The sequence below is a fragment of the Neodiprion fabricii genome, chromosome 1 (genome assembly GCF_021155785.1).
Source record: "Neodiprion fabricii isolate iyNeoFabr1 chromosome 1, iyNeoFabr1.1, whole genome shotgun sequence".
Taxonomy (NCBI): Eukaryota; Metazoa; Arthropoda; class Insecta; order Hymenoptera; family Diprionidae; genus Neodiprion; species Neodiprion fabricii.
Genome location: NC_060239.1, coordinates 8,625,326 through 8,652,744, shown reverse-complemented (window position 1 = coordinate 8,652,744; position 27,419 = coordinate 8,625,326). Strand labels below are relative to the sequence as shown.

Genomic DNA, 27,419 nt, shown 5'->3' with positions numbered 1-27,419 from the left:
ACGGATTAAAAGAACGTGAGTTAGGTGGGTAACTTGACAAATTGCAGGGGTTTCCCTTCGTAATCCGGGTAGCAAAAAGTCTTAATTGGTAATGCAAGGGGGTTAGCGAGACGCATACGTCAGAAGACTTGAAATACGAGGGGATTTTCAAAAAGGTGTCAAAACCAACCCGTCGTGGTTTCCATCACTTTGCGAAGATCTTCACGTTCATTTAATGTTGATGAAGATTTCGCCGTGTTTGTGGATAGTCAGAGTGAAAGCAAATTTTCAGAATAAATTCATAAAGTCTTAAATTAACTTGTCTTCGATTCTGCCTAGGGCGAAATCTTGGGGAGCCCGATTTTATCGGAGCACCTTACGAATTTTGGGTCGGCGCAAATGTTGGAATCGGTACCAGCGTTGGACAAATTCGAGTGAACGAAGCTGTGCCCAAGGATGATCTGATTTACGATCTTCTGCACAGCTACTACGAAGGAGGTAGGAATTGGACCCTCAATTGTTAGTCGTATAAGTAAGACTGATGAAAGTTGAGTTAGCAGTATTATTAGAAATTGATAAATTTGTTACAGTGCCATTCGCGGTGGAGGAACGATCGGGGACGATAACAGTGATCGATGAGATCGAGAAATACGACAGATCGTTGTTTGACTTTGAAGCTCAGGTTACGGACGAGCGGGACTTAATGATCGTAACAAACGTCTCCATCCACGTAGTGGACCCCGGGGACGAGAGGGGAATATTTACGCAGTAAGTGAGGGTAATTAATAACCGTAATTCAAGGGGAAGCCAAGTGGCGCGTTTAGCTACCAAGCGTTTACAGGATGATTTATCAAGAGAGCTCGAAGCGGTAGCTAGGTGTTTATTTCACGCGAGAAAGTGAAAACAGGGCTTAAAGCAGGCCGATCCGTGTCCATCGTAAGACGGTTTCTCAGACGAAAGCTAGCTGGCTTCGTTGCGCAATCTAAATATAATTGTAACAGTCTTCTTAATTTCGTCGCCAGCGCGATGGGCGTTATATGTTGTTTCAGTCAAGGTGGTCATTAATTTTTATGCTTATCACTCCGCGACCATCTACCTACTCAGTTTCTCTTCCAATTTTTCACTCCTCGTAGCTGCACGCTAGTACAACATATCACGATCTAGTTACAGTTTAAAGACTGCCTGCGGGTCTTCCTGTCTGGCAATACGAACGCCAACCCCACGATCAGGCAGGTCGAATGAGGATGAAATTAATTGCCGCTATTTAGCGACCGATTTGTCAGATTTTTTACTATCCAACATCGTTTTTTCACTACAGAAGGACGGCCGGAATGCCGCTTGTCTTTCGCGTTAAGGAGAATATGCCCGGCGCCTTCATCGGTCAAGTGTTGCCGAATAATGGCACCAATTCGACCCGCAATATCCGCTTCCTAATCGCGAATCAGCAGGACGTACCGGGCATCGCCATTACCGCTGAAGGTACTCTCTACACGCCAAAAGGTCTGGATCGAGAAACTCGGGAAAATTACAGCATCACTGTAATTGCTGACAACGTCAGAGGCGTTGGAATATTTCAGGTGAGTACTTTCAGTCCTGAATTTGAGTTATCAAAAATCAGATTGGTTGAATAATTCCAAGACGTTCGAAGTCCCGCATGCTTCGAATGACCAGAGAAATCCAATGCCAAAGGTCGCCAGGTACACCTTGAAATAATTTTTGGAGTAATTGACTCAGGTGACCGTAATCGTCGAAGACGAGAACGACAACGCGCCAATGTTCGAGATTCCGATCTACGAGGGTCGTATTCAAGAGAACAGTCCAGTGGGCACAGAAGTGGCATTGACGAGGCGAATTATGGCACGGGATCCGGACGACGGTGGTAACCAGAACTTTGCGATAACCGTTCACGGGGAAGGGAGTGACTTGTTCACGATTGATCAGGTCTCGGGACGCGTGTTCTTCAAGGGAGATGCCGAGGGCTTGCTGGATCGGGAGGTCAAGCCGTTTTACAATCTAAGCCTGGTGGCGAGAGATAAGGGTAAGTGAAAGCCGGCTCATCTTGTGAAAGATCACGACCCTCCGGTGCCATTGCAAAAAGCACCGTGCCGGTTGTGGAAACTTGACATTAATTTTGGAGTTGCACCATATGGGTTAAAACGACGATATAATCGATACGCGCTAGACTCGGTGATGACATTATCTGCACTTTCAGCCAACCTGCATTCCGAGGCCCAACTTATGGTCACTGTAACCGATGAGAACGACAACGCGCCGAACTTCACTCAGATGGTGATACTCCCCGATCTGGGAATCGAGGTCGCCAATCAATCGACGAAGGATCATCTTGTCGCTGGAAAACGCGGGTCTGGTTCCAACGGGGAAGACGACGAAGCGCCCCTTCTTGCGATACCGGAGAACGTGACTCTCGGAACGCCGATAATCCGTCTGGTAGCTTCGGACAAGGACGAGGGTACGAACGGCGAGGTTACCTACGCCATAGTGAACGAGACCTTCGGGGAAAACCGATTCCGTCGAACGCCGAAGGCCCATTTCGTTATAAGCACTGGTACCGGTGAAGTGTCGGTATCCCAAGCGCTTCCGCCTGGGCGTGAGATCGTCCTGGCAATCATCGCCGTCGACGGTGGTGGACTCTTCGACAACGTAACACTCAGGTTCTTCATCACCGACGTCAACAACCACTCCCCGGTCTTCAGGAAGTCCTGGTACCTCTTCAACGTCCCCGAAGGCTCGTACCAAGACCACGCCATCGGGACCGTCGAGGCGGATGACGCGGATCACGGCAGCAACGCCGTTGTCTCCTACGCCCTGGTCCCCGGTCCACAGCAGGTGCCCTTCTTCATTTCCGAGCAAACCGGGGTCCTCAGGGTGACCGGAGTGCTGGACCGCGAGTCGCTCGACATGTACGAGTTCAATGTGACGGCCAGCGACCGCGGTACCGAGCAGTTGACAACCACGGTTCTGGTCCAGGTAAACGTCCTTGACGTCAACGACAATCCTCCGCTCTTCTGGGGCTTCGAGGACGTCTGGAAGCGCAGAGGTGACCAGCATCCGATCCCGGTCTACCGTACCTCGGTGCCGGAGAACAGCCCGGTCGGAACGGTAATCGCGAAGCTCCACGCGAACGATTCAGACCTGGTCGGAAACGGGAACGGATTGGTTCTGTTCGACGTTCCTCACGGGCAGAACGTCAGTCGATACTTCAGCATAGACGGGAAGGAAGGCCTCGTAAAGACCATTGTTCAGCTCGACTACGAGGCTCAGGGTCTTCACAACGTGACCGTGACGGCGAGTGATCTCGGATCGCCGAGTTTGACATCTACCGCGATGCTTGTTGTCAACGTCGTCGATCCGGAAGACGGCCAAGAGTTGAGGCGCCCCGTCTTCCAGCACCGGTACTACGAGGTAGAAGTTCTGGAGAACTATCCCGTTCCTTTCAGGCTCGTACAGCTGAACGTGTCCGACTCGTTCCGCCAGCAACACGTCCGCTACACCCTCGCGTCGACGGAATCGGAGATCAAGGATCGCTTCACCATCGATCCTCAAAACGGCACCCTTCTCCTCATTTCGCCCCTCGATCGAGAGAGCAGAGAGCTTTATGAAATGAAGGTCAGGGTGGACAGGGTTAAGAATGGACGCGCCATGCCGGCGATGATTTATCCCGTGGTAGGCGACAGGCTTAACGGGCTTGAGTTTAACGAAGCTAAGATCGTCGTCAGGGTTAAGGACGTAAACGATAACGCGCCTCGCTTCAAGTCCGACGGACGTCCGATGGTCGCGGCTATTCCGACGACTGCGCATTACGGATACGAAATTATAAGGGTTGAGGTAATCACTTTGTCGTTTTGTATCGCTTGAGTGGTGCGGGTTTCTAGTTTCAGAGGTATACCCTTCGTCTCGACCAAGTCAATTGGAAATCTACTGGGTATTGTCTTCAACCCTCAACTTGAATTATGTTGGAAAAAAAGTCGTACGGTTGATTTTGTTGCCTACAAACTCGAGTTTTTATGAAATCATTCTGACCTTGCACTCTCTAGTAAATTAAAACGATTTAACGGTCAAGTCGAGATACTTAACATTTAGGAGAAAAAAATAAAAACTTTCCAAGATTTGATCTTGTTTGAAAAAAATGAAGAATATCATTGATTTGCATTCTTCTACTTGTGACAAAAAGCAACAAACAAAATTAAAGATCTTTTGATCCCGTAAAATATTGAATCCAAGAACCCAACCCCGGGAAAAATTACTCTGACTAGAAATTCGAGTTCCCATGACCGCAACGTCTTAACCACAGAGAAATTACAGGAAGAATGATAATATTTCATTCCAGGCAGAGGATCCGGACGAGGGAACAAACGCAGATATACGCTACCAGATTATTGGCCGAGAGGACGCGCCAAGATTTGCCATTGACCCACTCAGTGGTCAAGTCCGTTCGGTTGGTAGTTTTTCACGAGACGCCGGCCGCGTCTTTGGCTTCGATGTCAAGGCCACGGACAGAGCTGGTGCAGACGATGGCCGCAGCAGCATAGCCAACGTTTTTGTGAGTATTCCACACAGCAGTCTTGGCCAGAAATTTAAAGCTCTCAGCTCAGGCTGTTACCTCGCCTTCGTACGCTGAGAAAATTCCAGCGGCGGTTTAGTAGAAAAATAATCTCTCGCCTTAGTCGGTTACCGAAAATTTTCAGTCCCAAAAGACTGGCTGTTATAAAAAATAGAGAAAAAGAATGAATAAGAATAAAAAATAGATAAAAGAAGCGAAACGTGACTGAGTAATTTGAAAATAAAAGCAGAAAATTCGCTGCGCGTGTTAAAGAAACGGACAGTAAACTTCAAGGACGTACTTTCGCTTTGCTCGACCTTCGGAGACCTTCTCGTGAAACGAGTCGGCTGGGTCCTACAGGTGTTCGGAAAGATTACAGAGCGAATTGCTACTCAGAGGTGAACGCTCCGTTTTAAATCGTAAGGAACCAGTGAACTGTGACACGGAACTTTACGCTCAGTCACGAACCGAGCTCCGGGAATTTGAACCGAACGTGTGGGTATCGGGTTAACAGCCTGGATCTTATATCCCGCGGAGGAGCTTAACGAATCATAAAAAACGTTGACCTAGCTGATCCTAACCGCGAATTTCCAGAATTAAACACGTAGGAATTTTCAATGGAGTAAAAAAAAAAAACCAAATTCAAAATATCAGTAAACGATGTGGAAAATTTACTTTCAAACAGGTCTACGTTCTGGATGATCACAAACAGGTCGTTATGGTTATGGGTGACAGACCAAGCGACATCGAGAGACAAATCGAAAATATCACTTCGTAAGTATGAAAGAAATTTAAAAAAAAATGTTACGACTATAAGCCGATTTAAAGTATCATTGACTGTTGAAACGATTACGTTGTTCCTTGGTGTTTCACAAAATTTTAATACAATATGAAAATACAAATGAAAATAATCAATAGAAACCATCACGCTGCTATTTTAAGCTGATATAAAAACATCTGCAACGTATAAAATATTCGAACAACCGATAAAAGTAAGGAAGAATTTATTCAAGGTAGGAAAAAATGATTGGAATTTGCGAAAAATGACTTGAAATCACAGCGGAAATAATTGCAAGTCGCAGAGTCGATACGGTACGCGAAGAGTGTAGAAAAGAGCGAGTAACCCCCTCAAGGCAGGTTACCCGGGGAATTAAATTTGTGGATTCAATTCAGTGGGGTGAAGTCGTATAAGTGTATTCAAATTTATTCCTCGGAAACGTAGCAAGGTAGCAAACAATCGTTGCTGTATAGAGTTGGTAAGAAAATCAGGGGAACGAGAAAGGATCGCAGTGCAGTTGAGGCGCTTCGTAACGACTTTCGGAGATGATTTTAACGAGATGTATTATTCAATTTCACATCGAGGAAAAAAAGTAATAAACGAGTGAAAAAGTTAAGTAGACAAATAGATAAAAATTAATTAAATGATGCTGTAAAATTTTCAGAGTACTGCGCAACGTGACAGGGCTGGATGTGAGAGTGAGAAAACTTGAACCCCATATTGAGAAGAATTTGATCGATGCCGGCTCGTAAGTTCCATTCAAATTCAAATTACATTTCTATACCTAATATGATATTCAAAATCTATGCGATGCGTAAGGATGAATTCCTCCGTTTTATATCCATCTTTCTTCCTTCCTTTTCAGAACCGACATGTATTTATACGCTGTCGATCCACATCTCAACGTCATGATAGACATGGACACCCTCCACAAGTGAGTAAAATCTAATGGAAAGTCGTGTGAAATTTTCAGAATAATATCGCGATAAGATTATCGAATCATAAAGTGTTTTATAATAGCTTCCACAATTTTCGCTACATAAATTTGATCATGTAACTAGGTAATGGATTTCTCCACATCGAGTTATCTTTATACAAATCTGTCTCCAATCTCTCTGCCCGGTTCAAGAAACTCGGAGAATTTTCATAAAAAGAAGCTAAGGTCATTTAAGTAAGCAACTTGAGTCGATTGTGAGTTAATGCATTACTTGCAACGGTATCCGAATAACGTAAACATGTAGCACACCGGATGATGAAATTTCAATAGATGAAGCCTTTAGACTGACGATAGACCCTGGTTTATTACACCATGCAAACGAATTCCGTAATGAAGCCGCATAGAAATCTGCAAAGAAAAAAACGAGAGACCGATCGTTCGTCGCTGGTGTATATTAATTCATCGCGTAATCGTTGAGTTTGAAAAAAGTTAGTCACTCGCTTAATGACTGAACAAGCTTGTCTCGATGATTAACTTGAAAGAGATATGTGAATAAGTGTTTATTATAGTACATCAAAGATACAGTTATTCGTTGGTAAATTAAATTATCCGCAAAAACAAATACCGTATAAAACTTTGGCGTCTTGAATACCGATTGGATAAAATTGGTTGGGTTAGGCATTTTTGGGTGATTTATAAAGTTGCCTGACCCTTTCAGGGGTCCGACTAATTGCCCAGATCGGTGAATCAATCTCTACTCTAACGGTTGTTTTTCTCGTTTAGCGTATTCCACAACAAGAAGTCGGAGATAAAACGGGAACTTGAAAAGTACCACGTGCTTGAAATAGCCGGAAACACTCCGAAAAAGACGAATCAAAGGTACCTCCTGTCGACTCTTGAAGTGGGAGTCGTAGTTCTAGGATGCGTCGTCTTCGTCGGCGCCTTGATCACGGCACTCTGCGTTACGTGCGTACGGAGAAACAAACGGTAGAAATCTTTCCTCGTTATTATTTTTATCAGAAGAACTAACGATCGCGTCGTTTGAATGACGATGTAATTCAGAGGCAAGTTCGGTGTCGTTTGAACGACGCGATGATCTAACCATTCATCGATTCGTAACCGCAGCAAAATTACACCTCAAGCATGCCTTGGTTTTATTTTCTCTATATTATTTGTTTTTTTCTTTTTTTTATTTATTTCTTTTTCATTTTTTGCTGCCTCTAATAACCTGCGCTGTGTGTCAATAATATATTGTACATCAGGTACATCATCTGTGGCTAATACTTCTTACAATGTTCGTGATTAATCTGCTTTTTGTAGGGGACGCCACAACCTTGGCAATGTGCCGCGAACCTTGTGACCTGTTCACTTGTCGCAATTCTTCATACTGCAAAAAAAAAAAAAAAAAAAGAACAAACGAATAAAAAAGAATAAAAGAAAAGAAAAAAACTCGAGAAATACTCTCAGTCGGTAATAGCGAATTATTGTGATTTTTGCATTTTCATATCGTATTCTTGGGTGATGAACGATTTTCGCAAAAGTTTTCATTTGAGAAAGTCCAAGCTTTAGAATGTATATATGTAAATTTCTGAGTGGGTCACTAGATTCAAAGGTGAACCTGATGAAAGTTTCCTGGGATCGGGGTCCTTGATAAAATAGATTTTTCGAGTTCGATTCTGACGTTGATAATGCGAGGACGGATGATCCGAAGGACGCGTGTCCGAAGTTTGATTAATCATAGCTGTTGAGGCGGTTCTGCTTCTTCCTAGCTTTCACCTGCCCATCGAACGCGTCCCCTCTTTCACTTTCACTTCATACCGCCGAGAAATTCATTCGGGAATTCAACGATTTTATTCCAAGCTACTAAACTCTGCGCGCTTGGATGTGGAAAGAAATTATATTCGTTTCACGATTTTATCTTCGATGTATTAAAAAATTACAAAATATGCATCAGTTCGTTAAATTTTTTGCAGAAATAAATCACGTGCCGTTAAGTTCAATACTCGTGATTATTACCCAAAATTTCGTAAAATATTTTTACAGACGTCTGAAAATATTGAAGATGTTGCGAGTGAAATAAAGAACAAAAAAAAAAAAAATCCTAGAGTATTTCAAAGATAATTCTCAATGCACGTTATCAAAAACTTTGTGTTTTCTATCCTCTTTTCACAAAGTTCTATAAATAAGTACTCGAAAAAAAAATAACCTTGACGAGGATTGCTTTTATTTATATTGAAATTAACCTGCCATCATTATTTCTAAGCCATGTGCAAAAATCATAATGCAGGACCTTACGTGTCGACTGATGAACATTTTTCCGTCGGCACACTACATTAGACTCAATATATGAACTGAGTAGGAGTAGGTCTTTTGTGTAAAGTATTAATGTACCAGTTACGATTATGTACATAGAATCTTTATGAAACGTCGGTATAATGCTACGACAATAAACCATGTGTAACACGTAAAAATGTACTTTAAATGGAAGTAGATATGTTTTGGACATAATGTACCTGTATTCGTGCTGTAATAATACATACCTAACTCTGCGCTGCATAAATGATACGTAATAAGCCTGTGTAAGAATAAAATCAATAATAATTAGATCTAACAACCCGCTATACATGGTGCAGTATGTTCAAAATCTTGAAACACACATTTCAAAACAAAAAAAAAAAAAAAAAAATCACAATTTCCAATTATTCACATCACGTTCGCTTATCACGTATGTATACAATATACATATATGCAATACTTACGCATGTGCAATTTTGTTCAGGCATTACTAACACGCTTGTTTAACACATTTGTCGTTGCTTGCTTTTGGACCTTCTGTACCATGTATGCTTAGACATAATTTATTATTCCATTTTCACCTAACCCTCATCCTATCGACGAAATCTACCATTAATCCTAACAATAATTCAATAATAATTTCACACCCACTCCATTTTGTTTTAGAAACAAGTTTGTGTATTCACTTTGCATTTACACGTGTGTGTAAATAAAAACTGGTTATTTCTCCTTAGAATCCACCCTTATTCCCAGACAATCTTATAAACCAACCGACGCTCGTTGATTTCGAAAAATATCGTCCACCTTCGTCTATGATCGATGGATCAGGTTCTCCCCCCCCCCCCCCCCTCTCCCAACCATTTTTCCATGTGTATTGTCACTTGGAATTGCATTTCCGTTGATGGATGTATATCTTTTCGCGCTATTCATGAAGAGACAAACCGGTGCAACGCTTATTTATTCCACATGCATAATGTTTTTGTCAAGCTGTCGGTTTTGAAGTCCTGAAAAATTTATTTTGCGAATTATTTATACCTCTTCAAATTACACACTTTTCAGTCATAATCTCGTACTGTAATTATTTCATCGACATCGTTTGAAAAATAAAATATAAATTTCACTCCGCGTACTAGTTTACCTAATTTACGTTCATACGATTAAAAAAAAAACAAAATAATAATTTCCCGTCTGAGACAGAGAATCTTTCGGCAAAACAATAAGTCAAGATTAATACAAGAAACTCAAATTTAGAACACCCAAAGCTTAACATCCTTGTGCACACGGTTCCGTTTCGATTTACTTCGATCTAATAAATCACCAGAAAATGTAAACGAGTAAAAACAGGCACACTTTTCCATGACGTTCATTACACGCCTTTCTTTTGAAATTTCCTTTTTTTTTCTTCATCCAAATATAAAAACCCCGTGACGAAAGATTATAAATATTTGTAAACCAAGCCGGATGTTGATGATTTCAAATTTAGATCCTAAATACAACTGATCGTGACATACGAGTACACGAGGTTTCGATCGTCACAGGATTCGGATTGAAGGTCAAAAAACAAAAAAAAAAACAGAAACTTCCACGTCAAAATCATCCATTAAAACCTACAATCCATTCTCCACGAGAGTGTGACAACAAAATTAAAGAAAAAAAAAAAAATACATTCAACCGTGAAGAGGGATTCGGATCCACGCTATTGACGCATGTTTAGACGATCGTTTTTTTTACGATATTCTCTGTTCGCATTCAGACGGGACGAAAAATAGTTGTAGGCGGTAATCGAGCGCGAGTTTCAGAGGCGAGACTATGACGGTTATGAAATTTGTTGATTAGCCGACAGCAGCGGGAGGCCGCGATATTTGCGGCTGGAGCTCCGGTCGGCTTCGCTCTTGCCGATCCAAACGGCACCCTGCAGAAGCCAGGAATGTTCCCCACCTTCGTCGACGGCCTTCATCACTACGAGCCGGAATCATTCGAGAGGGATGTCAGGCACCAGGGTGTCTACGAGCATGAACCAAGCTGCGTGAGATTTCACAGGTAAGAATATCGATTTGCATACACCGTTAAATGCGTATTCAAATCAACTTTTTATACCCGTACGCGTTTTAGCGTAAAGCGAAATGTCTTGTACAGATTTTTCATTCCAGAAGCTGGGTTAGCTTTGGATGTGATATAAAATAAAAATAAAAGAAAATAAAAATCAGAACCTCTTCGTCAATCGCGAAACACGTTTTATTAAGCACGCATATTCGTTATTTGGCTTCTTCTCTTTAGGTTACTTGACAAAAATCGAATATTCAACACCAAAATATTTCAAAATATTTTTCAGACTTTTACCGTTTTCCGTTACATGTATTACGTCATCCTGGGTCTTGTAAAATTTTTTGAATCGATTGGAGAGAGAAAAAAAATTTTTTTTTATACAAAAAAATAAGACAAGCGCTGAATATTTGACGCTAACGAATCATGCGGTTGTACTTTTTTTTTGTTTGCAAGAATTTTCAGGCCTCTTTGTTCGTCCAGCTATATATAATGTTCTTCGGCAATAAATTATCACTCTGAATAATATTTTGTGATATCGTCAGCAACGAACAACCGTCTACGCGAAATAATTAGGGTGATAAATTTACCGCATAGTTTGTCGGTCGGTGTGATACATTAATTGCGTTGAAACGTCTTCTAAATACGTATACATGTATATTGTACGGGTTGAATTTAATAAACCCGTTTTTCGTTGTTTATACTTCACATCTCTCCCCCTGAATTTGTGACGGTACGCCTTGTAGCTACATGGGACTAAAATTAAACACCGGATTACGAAAATTACGTTTCGAAGAACTGCAGACGTGTATATTCATAGGAATTTTACAGCAACGCATTTTTATTACCGTAGACGACTAGCTTTTTATAGCTCTATCACGTTGAAGTCTGGATTCGTAAGACGCTGACTTGGATACTAGGATTAGTCTTTGCTTGGTTTGAAAGATTTTTACTCTCCTTTTTTCAAGTCTCCAATTCAAGGTTATCTTATTTGGGGTTCTGAACAAATTTTTAAACGTCGAAACTTCCTTTGTATCATAAAATTAAGAAACGACGATTAAAATTGACGGGGTTCGGAACGTACGTTGAATTTCATCGAAATATAAAACAATTATCAAGATTATAACGAGTTTCTTTGCATCGATTTTCACCGCTGATAACGATCCATGTCATTCGTTTCGCGAATTTAAAAGCTTGATCGGTATATACGAGGCGAATGTTGCTCCACGTGTGAGATTTTGTCCTGCGTTGAACTCTGGGAGAAAGAAGAAAAAAAAAGGAACCAATAAAGTACCCTTTTTTCAGATCGAGCAACGCAAAGCACACGGGAAGAGCGGCTCCCGGGGGATTGTCAGGTCTGACGGGAATGACGGGATTGGAGGTTTCGGCAGCCTCGCTCCACTCCAGCGGCCACGATTCAGGGATCGTAGCGAGGACATGCCACTGCAGTCATTCCTCGAGTCCTTCAAGTGGTGAAAGCAGCAAGTCAGTCTTTTACAGGATCTCTAAAAAGTAACTTTAAACCAAGTTTGCGCCTTAAAAATCATGCACGATCGGAATAAGGAGGAAGAAGAAGCGCAACGAAACATAATAATTATAAAGAATTTTTCACCCCCAAATCTTATACAATCAACATTTTCCAGACTCGTCTGATTTTTAAACTCTCACCGCATGATTTTAATTTCGATACCTTAGTAATTATTTTTTCTACCTTTCTGGTAGACTCTGGTAAAATTTTTCTCTTCAAAATGCAAATTTCCAGAAGTCTGTATCAAGCATTTGGCTAACTCTGTGTAAGAATTAAAAAAAAAAAAAAAAGGAAAAACAAAAGAACCGTAGAGATGATAAAAAAAAAAAAATATTCGCAAATTCGTGACTGTCGGGATGAGTTCTGAAGTTACGCACACAACAATGAAAATAAAAAAGGAAAAAATCGTTTTTGACATTTCCGCAGAATTCTGCGAAAATCCACATTTCTACCAACTGCCGCGTATCTATTATGGTCGGTAAGACAGTGAACCACGCGAAATGTTGGCAAAATTTTATGAAAAAAAAAAAAAAAAAATGGATTGATATTCTCCCAAAGCACTCAGTGCAAATCTGTTCGATCAAATCCATACAGATTTGAAACTAGTATAAAGTTATTAGGATCCTTTTCTGTATCTACCCACTCGAAACCGATCAAATGGAATTAGCTGAAACTATTTGCGATGTATAAAAATAGAGAAAAAAAAAAAAAGGCCCGTATCGGATGGCCTTGAATGTACGAGTTCTTGAGATGTCTAATCCGTAACCCTCGAAAACTTTCAGCGGTTACGAAGATTCGTTGAAGTCGCTGAATCGTCGAGACAGTGGAAACGAGATATCCCACGGGCAGGAGATGAGCACGGTGGTCAGACGCGCGAATTTACCGTCGTCTAGGAGGCGTCACCGTTTCCACTCGTCCTCAGGAAACGGGCCGACCTCGTCAGGCTCAAATTTCGCGTCGGAGAGCGCTTTCAAGAGATCAAAGAGGCGCTCGGATCCGGACTCGCTGCCCTCGGAGGCGGAGAACAACATCACGGAGACCGTGATCCACGAGCACCCGAGTACGGAGGGCCTGATACCCTCGATCTCGGGGGCGAACGCGTCGACGCTCCACGGCAAGTCCCAAAACGTCGTAATATCGACGCCAGCCGCCGCGGCGCTGACGAGGCGTCAGAGCGAAAGGTTCAACGTCATGTACGCGAGACCGAGATAAGTTATTCTCCGATTGAAGGCTCCCCACGTTGATCTGGGTTCAGTGAATTGTGCAACATCGTGAGTATCGTCATCGTGTGTGGATGAATTGGGATTTTGATGGGACTCAGGCGGAGGTATTTGTCCCAAGTACCAGGCTAACTGGGACTTATGCACTACGGTTTGGTTTCTGGTTCTTTCTTTTTCGTTTTGAAAAAAATTATTTCTTCGAATCCTCAATTTTTTTCTCTCGCATAGAAAGTTCCGGGGGAAAAAAAAATCGTTGATTCTTACATTAAGAGCTCGTTTTAAGACTGTAAAAAAACTTGTACCAAGAATCGTACGTTGCATGGCAATATTTTCCCCGCAACTTGCTGATGCTATGTTTGTTATTGATATTGATTAATATTGGATACGCGAACGAGAGAAAAAATTTTAAAAATTGAAACGGATACCGTTATGGAAAAAAAAAAACAAATACAGAAATACAAAAATCCACAACCAAGCCGTAGTGCATAAATTCTCTAACCGATATCTGAGTCCCATCAATATCCATTTGTACCGTCTTTGAGGGTCCTCACATGCAATTTCATCTAGATAAGATCAAAGATATGCAATTATTTTGATAAGAAATAAAATTATCTCTCATTATCATCTCAATGATCGCAGAAAAGAAAACGACAATAATCGGAGATCCTTAATGCACCGAGGAAAAAAAATTGCTGATTCAAAATACCATATTTCGTCTTGATCTGTGGAAAAATATATATTGTCACGACAGATAATTTTTGTTCAGTCAATCTTGTGATGACAAAAGTTTAATTGAGGTCGAAGGAAATTTAGGTCAAAGCGGTTGATTTTTTCAATTTCATTGGCGAAAGAAAAATATTCTCGCGGCTCAAACGATCCTTCGTATTTTTTTTTTTTTTTCATTTTTCTTTTTGGTTTTTTTTTTCAGAAGTACGTTTTTGTCGAATTATTTTAATCATCGTCATCGTAAAAGACACGAAGATGTACAGCTGTTGATATCTGCAGGTGAATATGAAAGATAAACTTAAATTAGTACATTACCTCCATAATACGGTATACACGAGGTGAATTAACGTAAGATGATTATCTAACGTGGAATTACTCAGATAACGTACAAAACTGCCCAGGTCAGCGATTCCTCAATTTCAGTTTTGTAAATATGACGAGACGTTGATTTTCCTGTTCATGTTGTTGTTTTCCCTTTTTTATTTTTTTTTTTTTTTTCCCATCACTTATTCTCCAACTTCCGGGTATCATCTCGTCCGTTTATGCTCACGATTGCTTAGGTATAATTTCAGGGTGTAATTAGACACGGTTAACGATTCGTGTGAAAGGTGAAACTCGTAGGAAAATCCATGTCGAAAGTCTACAAGTGTTCATACGCGTGGCTAATTACACGTTGAATATCCTCGTTTATTATACGCGTTTCGTGTAAAATCATCATTCTTCCGCGTGCGTAAGAGCTTTGTTTGCTGATTTGACGAGCGTTCGTGCGTGCGTCACGGAGTCAGGTTCAAGTGTACTCGAAAAAGCTCAAAGGTGCTTTCCGTTAAAGATGAAGTTATGTACGGATGTAGTCATACCGTCGTTGCGTATGAGCTCATCTTCGAAACATGCTGCGTAATTTCATCCATCTATTTTTGTAATATATTTATTGTAATTAGAATCATAACTCTGCAGTATATTGTTACTCATCTGTTTTCTGCGTCAAATCACGTAAACCCAATTGTCGTGAGATTGTAATAATTATGTAAAGTCAAACGCAGCGGCAGCAGCAAAGATTGCGGAGAAGTTCTCCTGTCAATTCGTGCACTTGTAATAATTATAATAGGATTTAAGACTTCATTCGAACAATATAATATGTTTTATACGTATTCAGTCACTGTTAATGTATCATACTATTTGTATATTGATCTGTAAATTTTCATAAACAATAATCGTAACGATAATATATCAGTAATAAAAAAAAAAAAAAAAAAAATAATCAATTAAAATGTCTCCATTTTTTTATTTTTTTTTTTCATCATTCATTTGTCAATTGAAAAATTAATTTTATCAGGTCAGCAATTTATGTAATATATTTCACAGCGAAGATGAGTCGAAAGGGATTTGTGAAAAATATGAAGCTTAAAGATAATGAGAAGCTTGTCCTTTGAATATCATTTTTCAAGAAATTTCAGGAAATTATACATCAGTTATTGTCGATCATTTTCATCGATTCCTCGCTAAAACTACACCCTTAATTTAGGAATATAATACTAAAAAGCCTCCATCTTAGTGTCCGAATTTCGTCACCATGTACAGGGTTTCAGGTACCAGGATAAAATGTCAGCATCATATTTTATCAATTTATACAATTATTCATTGAGCACTCATATACATATATGCTACTTTATAAACGTTTTAAATTCTATCGTTTCTTTACAGCTCTTCGATAATGAAATCGAGGAATAACGAGACAATATTCGTGGTTAATAAGAAACTTACACCGGTCAATACGAATTTTGAATCTAGATTATAGATATCAAATTTTGATTTCTTTCACGTAACTGATAAAAGAAAAAACAGTTTTATTGCACAAAATATGCTTTTTATTTCAACGTGCTGCTACTCGCTGTTTATACCATTAACCAAAAACTTCAAGACTCATATATCAACGTAAAAAAGTAAAAAGCAAACAATATAAATAATAAATGAAGATTTTGATTACTATTCGATGTATAGAACCAAAATTTATTGATTGAAATATAAACCCAGGAAACAAAAAAAAAAAAAAAAAAAAAAAAAAACAACAATTCCTTGTTTTGACCCGTGTTATTTTCACGTACGTTAAAAATTGTATGTCATTCGATACGTTTCCATTGCAAAAGTTTCGTAGAATTTTTTTATCTCTATAAAATCTCTATAAAATATTCATTCGTTCATTTATTCACGATAACACGTTGTCTTCATTTGTTCCACCGTTAATCGTAATTGTCATCATTTAATACTATTATACATCATTCTCATACCGACTGTCATTAAAAAACAAAAAAAAAAAAGTGTACAACCTGTCCCCTTAAAGCATACCGTACGTATAAAATAAGCAATTTGTATGAAAAATCAGGCGGGTCGTTAAGGCGTGGGTGTGTCGTAGGTAACGGGTGTATCGGGGCGGAAGGGGGGTGAAGTGCTAGCAGTTCGTTGAGTAAAATTGTTCGAATTATCAGGCAATTGGCCATGACACAGCTGGTTGAGCGGGAGGTAACGGGAGCACGGTGGCTAAAACCAATTACAATTGGACTTGCAGCCTCCGCGAACAGGCAACCTATTTACGAATGATATATTCGGCCTCTTATGAGGACGCAATGAAAGCGTCGCGGGGGCGGAAATATTTCCCCGCTTTCACCCCGTATCCGACAATTCGCTCTCAAATATCGTCCGGAAACCTGGAGAACAGTCGCCCTGACCGTTCGATTCGGACGCCGAGAGTCAAGGTCTCCGGATCATTGTTCACCGCGAGCGTGTTTTTGCTGGTCGAAATTTTCCCACCCCTCGGGGGGTCCCTCAAGCTCCGTTTCTCAAGGACCTTCGCAGTTGCGAAAACCGAGCGACGATGCGGGGAATAGAACTGCAAGGATCTATCGAGTGGCGGATGAAGGCTGGAAAAACAAATAAGACGGTGTGAGTGACAAAAGAAACAAAAAAAAAAAAACAAAAAGAAATGAAAAAAAGGCACGTAGAGAAAAAGCAGTCAGAAGTTGCCCGCGAATCTTTAGAGCCACTCGGTTTCACCCCCGAGTCGATCGAGGTATTATCTAATTCTTTTTATCACGTGAATATCGCGCAAATTGACCCAGATAGAGAGAGTAAACGTAAACTGACACTAATCGTTGAAGAAGCTGTTTTTTAATCTAAAATTGCTGATGAAATTTCAGCGTTTTTTATCGGGCTAAAATCATGTTCATCGTTGGGTGTGAGTTTGATAGCACTTCCTACGATCGAAATTGGAAATGATTCTTCTTAATTGTTGAGAGTTTGACTAAATTCACGTTAAAAACTCTTCAATCAGATCGGTTGGATCGAACGTGAATAAATTCGACTCATTTCCCTTTTCGTAGAATAAAAACGCGAGGCGTCTCTGCGCATAATTTGTCAGCGGAAATTGCGGCGATGCGCGTGTTCAAGCGGCGGTCAAAGAGCCTGCAGGATAGCTCGTGATACAGAAAGAGTGGATGACTTTGCACGGGCGATTAGCATAGAACCTTGACCGAGGAGTTTGTCGGAGAACTGCGGCATTCCGTAGCCGCCAAACAAAGCGCCAGTTGCGCCGGGGGTTGACATTAGAACCGATGGCAAAGATCAACCTGCCAATATCTCAAACCCCCGGAAGCACAGCCCAGGATAACGGAGATCCTTTGTCGCCGTGTGGGCAAGAAGACGGATGTCATTTGAGTGGGTGAACATTTTTTTTTTCCCTCAGCGAATCGATGCTGTCCTTTCCCATCGTTGACATGAACGGTCTTTTTCTCACAGAATCAATATCGTTCAAGTTTGACGTATTGTCTCCGGACGATTATTACGCGCAGCGATTGAAAGAAAGCCTTTTCTTGTTGCAACTGCACGCATACCGGATGATCAGAGAAATTTCTGGCGACACCATTGATCGTCGCGTTGGGAAAGTCAAGTCTGCAGTTGCAGGTTGTTCACTTCCCAATTGCAACGACATTTGTCAAGAATCGTCTGGAGTTCTGAAAGTTCCTAAATCGAGGGGCTGGGCATTGCTAGAGTACGAGTAACACGCCAAGAGTTGGTGAAACAATCAATTACCTTGAGTCCGAAATGCGATTGTTCGTTTCACGGTAATAACCCCCGAACCTTCAGACGAGTATATCATGCTCTGTTTCTTGCTACGGCTGCCAACTTTTTTCTTTTTTTCTTTTTTTTTTTTTTGTGTCTTGACTCCAACCATTTAGTACATTCTAAACTGCGGTACGATGTTCGGTGCTGCAGGAATATTTTATCAGAACAAATTTGAGAATAAGTAGCAGATCTAGACGTTCGTTAGGTGGTTAATTTGACACGCAAATAATGATCGGAACAGAAAAGTGTAGATTTACAACGACGAGTAGAAACAAGAATTTTCGTTTGTTTAAAAAGTTCGATAACGTGAAAAAGATTTCGAGGTAGAATATTGTAGAATCGAAATTAGAACCACAAAAACCTCATTATTTGATACGGTATTTCTATTTGTATTCTATGAGATCCTTCAATCCCATATCGTAGTATTTTCTATTATTCGATAGAACGACTTGATGAAAAACGTGTGTCACATTGTCCGAAAATCATTTGCATTCCATTTCCTATTTTCCTAATATTGAAAGTATGAATGATAGTTCAGCGGAATAGATACGCTGTCATTGAAAGTTAGCATTCCCGAAAACCGTTCGACGTTTCAGTGACTTGAACGATACTCAGAATAACTTATCCCTAAAACAACTTGTCCGATAAATTTAATACAGATCACATGTCAGAGGAAAGTCAGACGAACATGTAAGCTGGTCTACTATCATTGAATAACTTATTTTGGACCACAGACTAGTTTCGAGTTGTCCGAAAAATAAGATCACATTTTACAATTTTCAAATTTACACCATTTGCATAATATTCGCTTTCACCCTGTAGAATTTCAAAATCAATTTTCATCCAAAGGCAGAGATAGACGAGCAGGCGCAATTCGCGGAAAGTATGCCTGAAATGTCATGTTCATTAATCGTCTCCTCCATCCGTTGCATCGCTCGCAAAAACTTGTCCAATTCTCACGTCCTTGGCACAGATACCTTGTACCTACCCTTCCGTCGTTCCCACTGCCAAGGGGTTACGGTATAATTTTTTTTCCCACCCACTGGCCTATATTTCCCCAGATTTCCCACCACGCGTATACAACCAACCGAATCGATTCTCGTTTCCCCCGAGACGGTTCATTTTTATTATCCATTATCGTCGCGATTAATACAGCCTGAAATTCGGACTTGCAGTCGTACAATGTGTCGAGTAAAAGTGGAATCTAAGTGAGAATCTATCGGAATTCCCAAATGTGATTGAAAAATGCACCCCGTCTTCAATTCGTCCCGGGGCGAATTATTGCACCGAAACACTTTCGCCAAATTTGATGCAGTTTTCAGGATTTGCAAACAGACGGGTTAAAATCAGTTGGTCATTCTTGTGCGCAGCGTGTTCTGTTGTGCTTTTGTGATTCGTTGCTCCTCATTTTTTCCCCTCGTCCCGTCGAACGGGTGCAAACACAGGCTCAAGTACTTGCACGAGAGATAAAGGAGAATGGTCAGTGGAAAACCCGTGCAGTATGACAGGGGTCAGCCCGTGTTTTCTCTGTATTTCCTTTTGTCATCGCAGCTCGTATTCGACCGCTATCGCCAAAGTGCAGCGGATTGATGGAGATGAGAGATGGAGTGCCGTAAGTGGAGAGGGAAAATTGGATGAAAGCGTTATGGTTCGGATCGTCTAGTTCACATGCCAGAAAAGGTACACCTCCATGATTTGTACGTCTGCCAAAGTCGGTGCGTTTTTTATTCTCTCTGCTCTTATTTATCCTTCGACTTTTCCGCGGTCGAACAGCCAGCGGGTACGTAACGCGTATTATTTGCGTACACCGAAAATTTCACTTGGAACGTTTCACAGGCAAACGTGTTTAAATCGGATTTCATTAAGCGCGGCTGAAACTGACTAATTTCGCGTCAATAATATCTCTGAATCAAGTAAAAATGGTTTGCAGATTCAAAAACTGTCCAAACGATCGTAATCGTTATGTTTCACATTTCAATCACATTTTTTTATTGTCGTCAATCACCTTTTTTACCCCATCTACATTCGTCTATGTTCAGTTTTCTGCTCGTGGTAACGATTTGAAGCAATTCGCAGTAAATACTTGCGATGACGCTGATACGTAAAAAACTTGAAATCATATTTTCATCTGCAGTACTGCAGGCGTCAATTGCATCGTTGAACAGTTTTTACCAGTGATTTGTCATCGTTGCAAATTGGAAAAACATCACAATTATCTCTTCACACGTGTCGGTTCGAGAACATTTTAATCTCTTTCGGAATATTGGTTCGCCAAAATTCGATACCGTTCGTTAATTTTACTGTAAAAATTGTCGTAAATTGTACGGTTATCAAAATTATTACGTTTGCCAGCTTCGAATATTTGTTTGATAGTGCGAAAACGTAAAACATATATTGGAATTATGAACTAAGGCTTTGGCATCGATGCTTCGTTACAAATTGCTTCAATATTGTTACAAATTTTCTAGATTCTTTCCATTTCGCTCCACGACGCCTCTATTATTTGTTCACAAATCCACCGGAAGACTTTTTTTCGTCACATTGTATATATCGTTCAATATTTAATTTCACACCGTCGTGTTAATATTGATCACGATCAACGAATGGCAATCTTGAACTGACTGTTAAAAAAAAAAAAAATGTTTCCGTGATTTTGCAGAAAATACTCTTTCGAATAAAAGAAGTCATCGTAGGTTGAACTTGAACAAATCTAATAAATCGAAATGAACCATAAATAAGCAAGTCTTTGTGTATACATACACATATGCAGTGTTTTTTGAGCCAGCGAGTCAAAGATATCTTCGTAGTTTACGCCTATCGTAAATTTCATACGACTCACTTTTGATAAAATTAAAGAATTGCATTGATTATTGGCGAACAAACCAGCTTCATAAATTATACAAGAAACGATATAAAAAAAGTTTTCGATAATCACCGAAATCCGTAAATTAAAACTTCCCCTTTGCATTTTCGAATCGTGTAACAATTAATTATGCAAAATCGCAATATAAAAAGCTGGCTGTAAACAAATTACACAAGTAATTCTGCCGAGTAGTTGAACGCAGAGTCTCATTGATTATAATCCTCGTAATATCAAATACTCGCATTACGATTCTCCTATGTTTTTTCTTCACAGAGGTTACGACCATTAGGAGAAATTACATGAGAGAAATCTGGGAGGGTATAATCCCGGCATTAAGGGGTTGGTTTCGAAGGCTTGGGAGGTTGACTGGGGAATAAGCTTCGCGTTCATAATCCAGCCCGCAGTCTATCGAACACATCTGTCAAAATGTCGGCAATTCGATTCATTTGCGAAGTAGTAGTCGAGGTACTTTTAAGCCGAATACTCACCGCTCGAGAGAGCGAGTCTCACCCTTTTTTAAACCCTCTCGTACCTCTTTGGCAAAAGTCGATAGCCACCGAGGCGACGATGTTTCCAGATTTATGATCCAAGTTTCAATGCCCTGCGGGAAAGATTTTCTCTGTCCTTTATTCTCGCCTCTCCCAGACACTCGCTGCGAACCGACGAGTCCTGAATCACAATCAGAATTCAATGTCAAGATCCATCCTTTCGAATCGAGGACGACTTTGTACGTTCGGCGGATCGCGTGTTCCAATGTCGACAGATTTATCCCCCGTATCGCATCGTGCGTGTTCTACACTCTCAACGATATCGCGTAAAATTGGCCGATGCGAGTGAACAACACTCGCTTCCACCTCTGGCGTAAATATTTATTTCACTAAAAAATCCCGAGCCTCGGTTTCCGTGTAAAATTAGGGTTTACACGCCCGAGTTTTCATATACTTGATATAATTTTTCCCGTTGTTATTTTGCCGAGCGTCAGCTCGCCATGCTGTAATATCTTTTCCACCCCCTTAATTAATTTGTACAAGCATTCCGGGTCGTTCCGTCGTCGTTGGTTTTTTTTTTTTTCTCTTTCCTATATCTTTCTCTCCTTTTTGTCATATCTCTTTTTCCGTTTCCTTGGAACGTAATGAAGAGCTTCTTTTTCTTCTTCTGCTTCCACTACTTTAACCTTTCTTCTCGTTCGTTTCCGTCTCTCTCCCTACCCCTCTCTCTCTCTCTAACTCTGTCTTTTCCATTTTCTCCTTCGAAAGCAAATCTTCACCGACCAAGAGGAGCAAAAATCTACTCTTCGTAGTTCGGGGGTCAAGAGCACGTAAACGGGCTGTGACAAACCATCGCAATCTTCTCCCTCATTCCGCAGTATCATCCCCCCTCTTCTCAGCTCCCCGGTATACGTATGGACGACAAATTGTATCCATAGCTATTCAACCAGCCGTCGTCCGCGTTATGCGAAAGCATGCGCCTCGACTGGCTTTACGATGTCCAGCTCGAGATTTGGTTCTTCACTGTAGAAAAAATAAAAATCATTTGTTTCTTCGATATTAAATCCCAGCCCTTTTCTCCCGCGAACCTTCTCAGCGAAAACGTTTACGTAGGTGCTCGACTTATCTTTGGAATTTTACACGACTGCAAGCTTTTATACGTTCAAAGTGGAGTCTTTTTTTCCCCTATAAGGTATGCATAAAAATTCTTCTTTCCCTACCTCAAGTCATCGCTGTTTGATTTTTTTTAATTTTGCTTGAAAGCGTGAAAAATCCGCATTTGCCAAAACCCGCAGACAAGATTTAAAACGGACGTACATTGGTTAAGCTTGATTCACGGAATAAATTACACCGTAATTTATCAAGTATGTATACCAACGTAATACAGTACAAAGCAGCAACAGCAGAAGCAGAGCAGCTCTCGCTTATATAGCCGGTAATATTTTCTCCCCGCAAAATCTCCGAAGCCCTCCTAAAGTGGAGCGTAATTAATTCGACAGCGTTACTTTTTCCGAGGGTTGAGCTGGACGAGATTCTTATTATCATTCGCGTTTTTTCCTCTACTCAGTTTGGAAGAAGAACGAGCTTCTATCAACCACAACCCCAATAATTGACAGGATGCAAATCGGTTCTAGTGGCTTATTATTATCAGGGTAGGAACGAGTAAGGGGTTATAATAACCGCAGTTCCAGATCATAGATGAGAAAGTTTTCCAATTCGTGGCAATTTGGCCAAGCGGTATAATCGATTCATTGACATTCTAACCGCGTGTAACTGGTATTACCGAAATGTAGTCTCGGTTGAACTTCTTGAAATTGGTAACGAGAGGACGGATGATCCTCTGAGAGAACGATTCCTCCAACTTTCGCCATTTCACCCTTTGACGCTACGACTCCTTTTCAAATTCTCGAAAAGTTGTTTTACACTTGAATAGGTGTAGACAGTCTAACGGAATAAATTTTCGGAGTTTATGCGCGTTGACGAGCGATTCAACAGTTTTGCTTCGACGAGGAAGCGAGAGAGAGAGAGAGAGAGAGAGAGAGAGAGAGAGAGAGAGAGAGAGAAAGATAACACGCTTCTTAGATGACAGAAGATCTATCGACGAGATGGCTTACCGCCGTATCGCTTCTCTTCGTCAAGACGTTTCTACAAAATTCTCGAACAAATAAATCACTGATCACCTGCGCTGAGAAAAATCTTCCTTGTTATAATCACTAGGAAACCAGTAAAATGATTATCGTTACGACAATGTTTTAAGTAATGTTAAAACGGGTGTCTGGTTATAATATCCGTGTCACGAAATCTTCCCGGACAAAATCTCCCCAATAAGATCCTCAGCATGAAACCCCACCCCTAAGAAAAATAAAATTTCCCCCTAATGAGAAAAATATAGATCAAATTGAATTAAATTAAATTAAATGAAAATTCACGAATTTTCATTTTATTCACATTTCGCATTTCACCTTCGTTCATCCATTTGTTATTACATAGAATACAGTTAATCATGCAAATCACAACTAAAATCTCACTGTGCGCGCTTCTTCGTTTATTCATCGCGATCTGTCGAATACACGCATAAAAATATTGCTAGAAGGCAATTTTCTCCGGGGAAATTTTGTGCAAGGGGAATTTTTAACGCGGCGATTTTGTCTGAATTTTTTCAAGAAAGATTCTGTTCAGTAGAGACTTTTTCAACGGAGAATTTTTAATGGGGTAAGGTTGTCCGGAAGAATCGTTAAAAAGGATATTGTAGATGGCAACCGTGGAAACGACAAGGAATTTCGGTACATGAAACTAACTAGTGCGTGAAAGTAAAATATGTTAAAAAATGAAAATAGTCGAAGAAGAATTTTCCATTTTTTGTTCCGATTTTGTTTTAAAAATTAGAAGCGTCTGTTTTCTAACCTTATCGTGTCACGCGTAAACCGCAGTAATGCGTAATTAATGCATCTCTGATCATTCGGAATTTCCCAGCAAAATAAAAGTAAAATCATCGTCAGCTTGCCAGAACATCGTAAAGTTGAATTCTAAAACCGTGAAAGATCGAGATAAGAATCAGAGGTGAATAAAAACGGTAACTTTAGAAAAAGCTCGGAGTTCAAATCTCAGTGGAAATGGCGAACGAACGAACGTCGATAAAATATAGTTGGAGGATAAATTTGTCAGTAATTGGACAGGACGGGGTCCCGATTAATTCTGCACCCTCAACGAGGCAATACATCAGATACTTCCCGATTTTTATAGTGTAGAAATTTAATCACAAGAGTTTTAATAGTTCGGGTAAGAATTTTAATTGTTTTCTGTGTCACCTGCGGAAGGGCGGGATGGAGGGAGGGTGGGAGGGAGGGAGGGAGGGAGGGAGGGAGGGTGATGGTGGATGTGGGTCCGTTTTATCTGTCCTTCGAAGATCAAGGTCAGCTCTTGAGCGCCAGAGTCTGATTGATGTAGTTCGTAATTACTACGATCCTCCCTCCAGGCAAAAAGTTTCACCACTGGGTATTTCCTTTGGTCTTATGCGAATCTGTGCCCTACTACTTTCATTATTTCACGCCCTTGACATGGTATCTTGTTTTATATGTATACATACATATGTGCATACCCACACACACTGTACAGTTTGAAAAAGAGGAGATAAGAAAAAAATAAAAAAAAGAAAGAAAGAAAGAAAAATACAGGAAGGAACCTGGCGGAGGGAAAGAAATTAGGACGTGGTCTGCAGGTATGCTGCACCATCGCAATTATGCACATCGCAGCAAATGTTCGTTACATTAACGTCAGATTTAATATACGGGATGCAATTATCGCCACGCGAATGATATTTCGAAACGATATTACATCCACAATTCATTTCGCTGAAAACTTTCATATCAAATCGTATATATGTGTATACCTACCGATGTATTACGATGTATTACACATACGTACGCATGGCGTATGTATTGAGTTTTGCGGCCCCGTTTCCCGTTCAATTTGTAAATCTAATTTTACATATCAACGCTTTTACTATAATGCCCGTTTGTTTCTTTTGTTTTCATACAAACCTTGGACACGAATAATATTTTCCATTTCCGCTTTGATCGTAGGGATCACTTGACTCACAGACTGATGTATAAAAACATCGCGATCGTTAATCGGCAAAAGTTGTAAAGATGTGTTGCAACATTCGAATGCGTTATACTGGTTATCCGATGTTTTTCACTTAAGGTCAGATATGAAAATATTCTAAACGTTTTAACGCATATCGAAGTTGATACGTAATTTTTTCTGGCACGAGAAGCCGTCTAGTCGATCATCTGAGCTCGTAAATTCTTGAGGCCCACTTGAAAGTGTTTTTTATCCGTTCGCCGTAAAAAAAAAAAAAATAAAATAATAAAAGAAAATGTCTCCTGGGTGAAAGGTAGATGTGAAGTGAATAGAAAGTACATACAAGAAACAAAGTTTTACTTCTCCTTGCCTATTCCATTATTTTCGGCAATAGATCCCATCGGGTTACTTTTATACAAATTACCATATCATATACGCGTCGGATCGAGCGAGGGAGACTTTTTTTTTTTTTATCTTGACCCATCCACGTCACCCATCATTTTGACATAGGACTGCTGGTCCTACTGTTGTATGAAAGTTGTAACCGGTGTTTTTCCTTTTTTTGTCGTTGTAGCGTGGGGAAAAAATAAAATTACAGAAAAAAGATCAGAAAAGAGATACAAACAAGTCGGTGAACGTAAACGCCTATAAAATGAAATAACAGTTTGTTATGCGCCAAGAAAAAACAGATATAAAATAAAATATCAACTTTATTGTAGAGCAAAGCGGAAGCGAGACCGGATTCTGTTTATTTGATTTCGTGAAGCCGACGAATTATCGTATTTCAACCTGAAAAAACAAATTTCATCCTCTCAAACCGTTCATCGGTGTTAATAACCTTTTTCTTATTTAGAAAAATAAGTATCTATAACCCACTAGAACTTTGTTGGAAATTTTCCACACGCATTCCATTCATTATTTCATAATAATCGCGAAACATGAGCCAACGTTTAGGAACATTCTTCTCGCAAACAATTTCTTCGTCGTGTTGATGAATGATTAAAATATTGTGTCAAGTCATGCACGGTCTCACAATGAAGCGCGAAAACAGTCCATTGAACAAACAGTTTTCTTTCTTCGGGCAGTTAATTCATCATTGAACATCATTTTGTCTCTTTTTTATTTGCAAGTACACAACCGATGGCTTCAGCTTAGATATACCCATATTAAAATTTATGATTCTCATCGTTTCCTGAACACATTTCAGACTTGAATCGTGAACTACTTCCCACCTTGTGATATTTTTAGGCGTGAAAACTACCGGATCCGTAAGTTTTAAAACTCTCATCTTCACTGGGCTGAACATTGTAAAATGTGAGAAATTTTTTTATAAATTTCAGCGTTTGTCAACCAGAATAAATATCCAACCAACAGAGAGTTCATGCTTAAAAATAATACTAACCGAAGTCGAATTCTGTTCAATCTGAAATTATTTTTAGGTTATTCAAGAAACCTGGTATCACACATTTTTTACCAACATGGAAAATAGGTACATATTCAGTCGTACTTAACGTTTGTTCAATCAAAAAAAAAGTTTTTTTTAAACAGTATTTTTTAGATCGATGAAAGTAATTGGTCTCGTAAGAAAAATTTCAAGCTATCTAAAACTGGTTACACTGTATCAATTATAATTATTGGCAATCGAAGATGCGTATACACAGAAATGAACAAATCGAGACATTCCAACATAACGAAGACTCCATATTGCACCTATCCGTATCGATTGTTGTCTGATTTCAACTGTTGAAACATCTGACGCTTGGTAAAAAACCAGACGGATAATTTGGATGTCATATTTTTGT

At 40.1% G+C, this 27,419-nt stretch overlaps 1 protein-coding gene across 4 annotated transcripts in view; it reads left to right on the top strand.

Moving 5' to 3' along the window:
* Positions 1–13,803, top strand: part of LOC124179401 (cadherin-89D) — a 46,818-nt gene extending 33,015 nt beyond the window's left edge. For all 4 annotated transcript variants that reach the window (XM_046563735.1, XM_046563726.1, XM_046563718.1 and 1 more), the window contains exons 9-21: positions 319–477; positions 570–747; positions 1,298–1,556; positions 1,714–2,017; positions 2,192–3,825; positions 4,328–4,540; positions 5,226–5,314; positions 5,983–6,066; positions 6,184–6,252; positions 7,039–7,242; positions 10,387–10,590; positions 11,899–12,105; positions 12,904–13,803. In XM_046563735.1, coding sequence (XP_046419691.1) covers positions 319–477; positions 570–747; positions 1,298–1,556; positions 1,714–2,017; positions 2,192–3,825; positions 4,328–4,540; positions 5,226–5,314; positions 5,983–6,066; positions 6,184–6,252; positions 7,039–7,242; positions 10,387–10,590; positions 11,899–12,105; positions 12,904–13,333 — 4,034 coding nt within the window. In that variant the 3' untranslated portion in view covers positions 13,334–13,803. The remainder of the gene's footprint in view (positions 1–318; positions 478–569; positions 748–1,297; positions 1,557–1,713; positions 2,018–2,191; positions 3,826–4,327; positions 4,541–5,225; positions 5,315–5,982; positions 6,067–6,183; positions 6,253–7,038; positions 7,243–10,386; positions 10,591–11,898; positions 12,106–12,903) is intronic.
* The last annotated feature ends 13,616 nt before the right edge of the window (positions 13,804–27,419 follow it).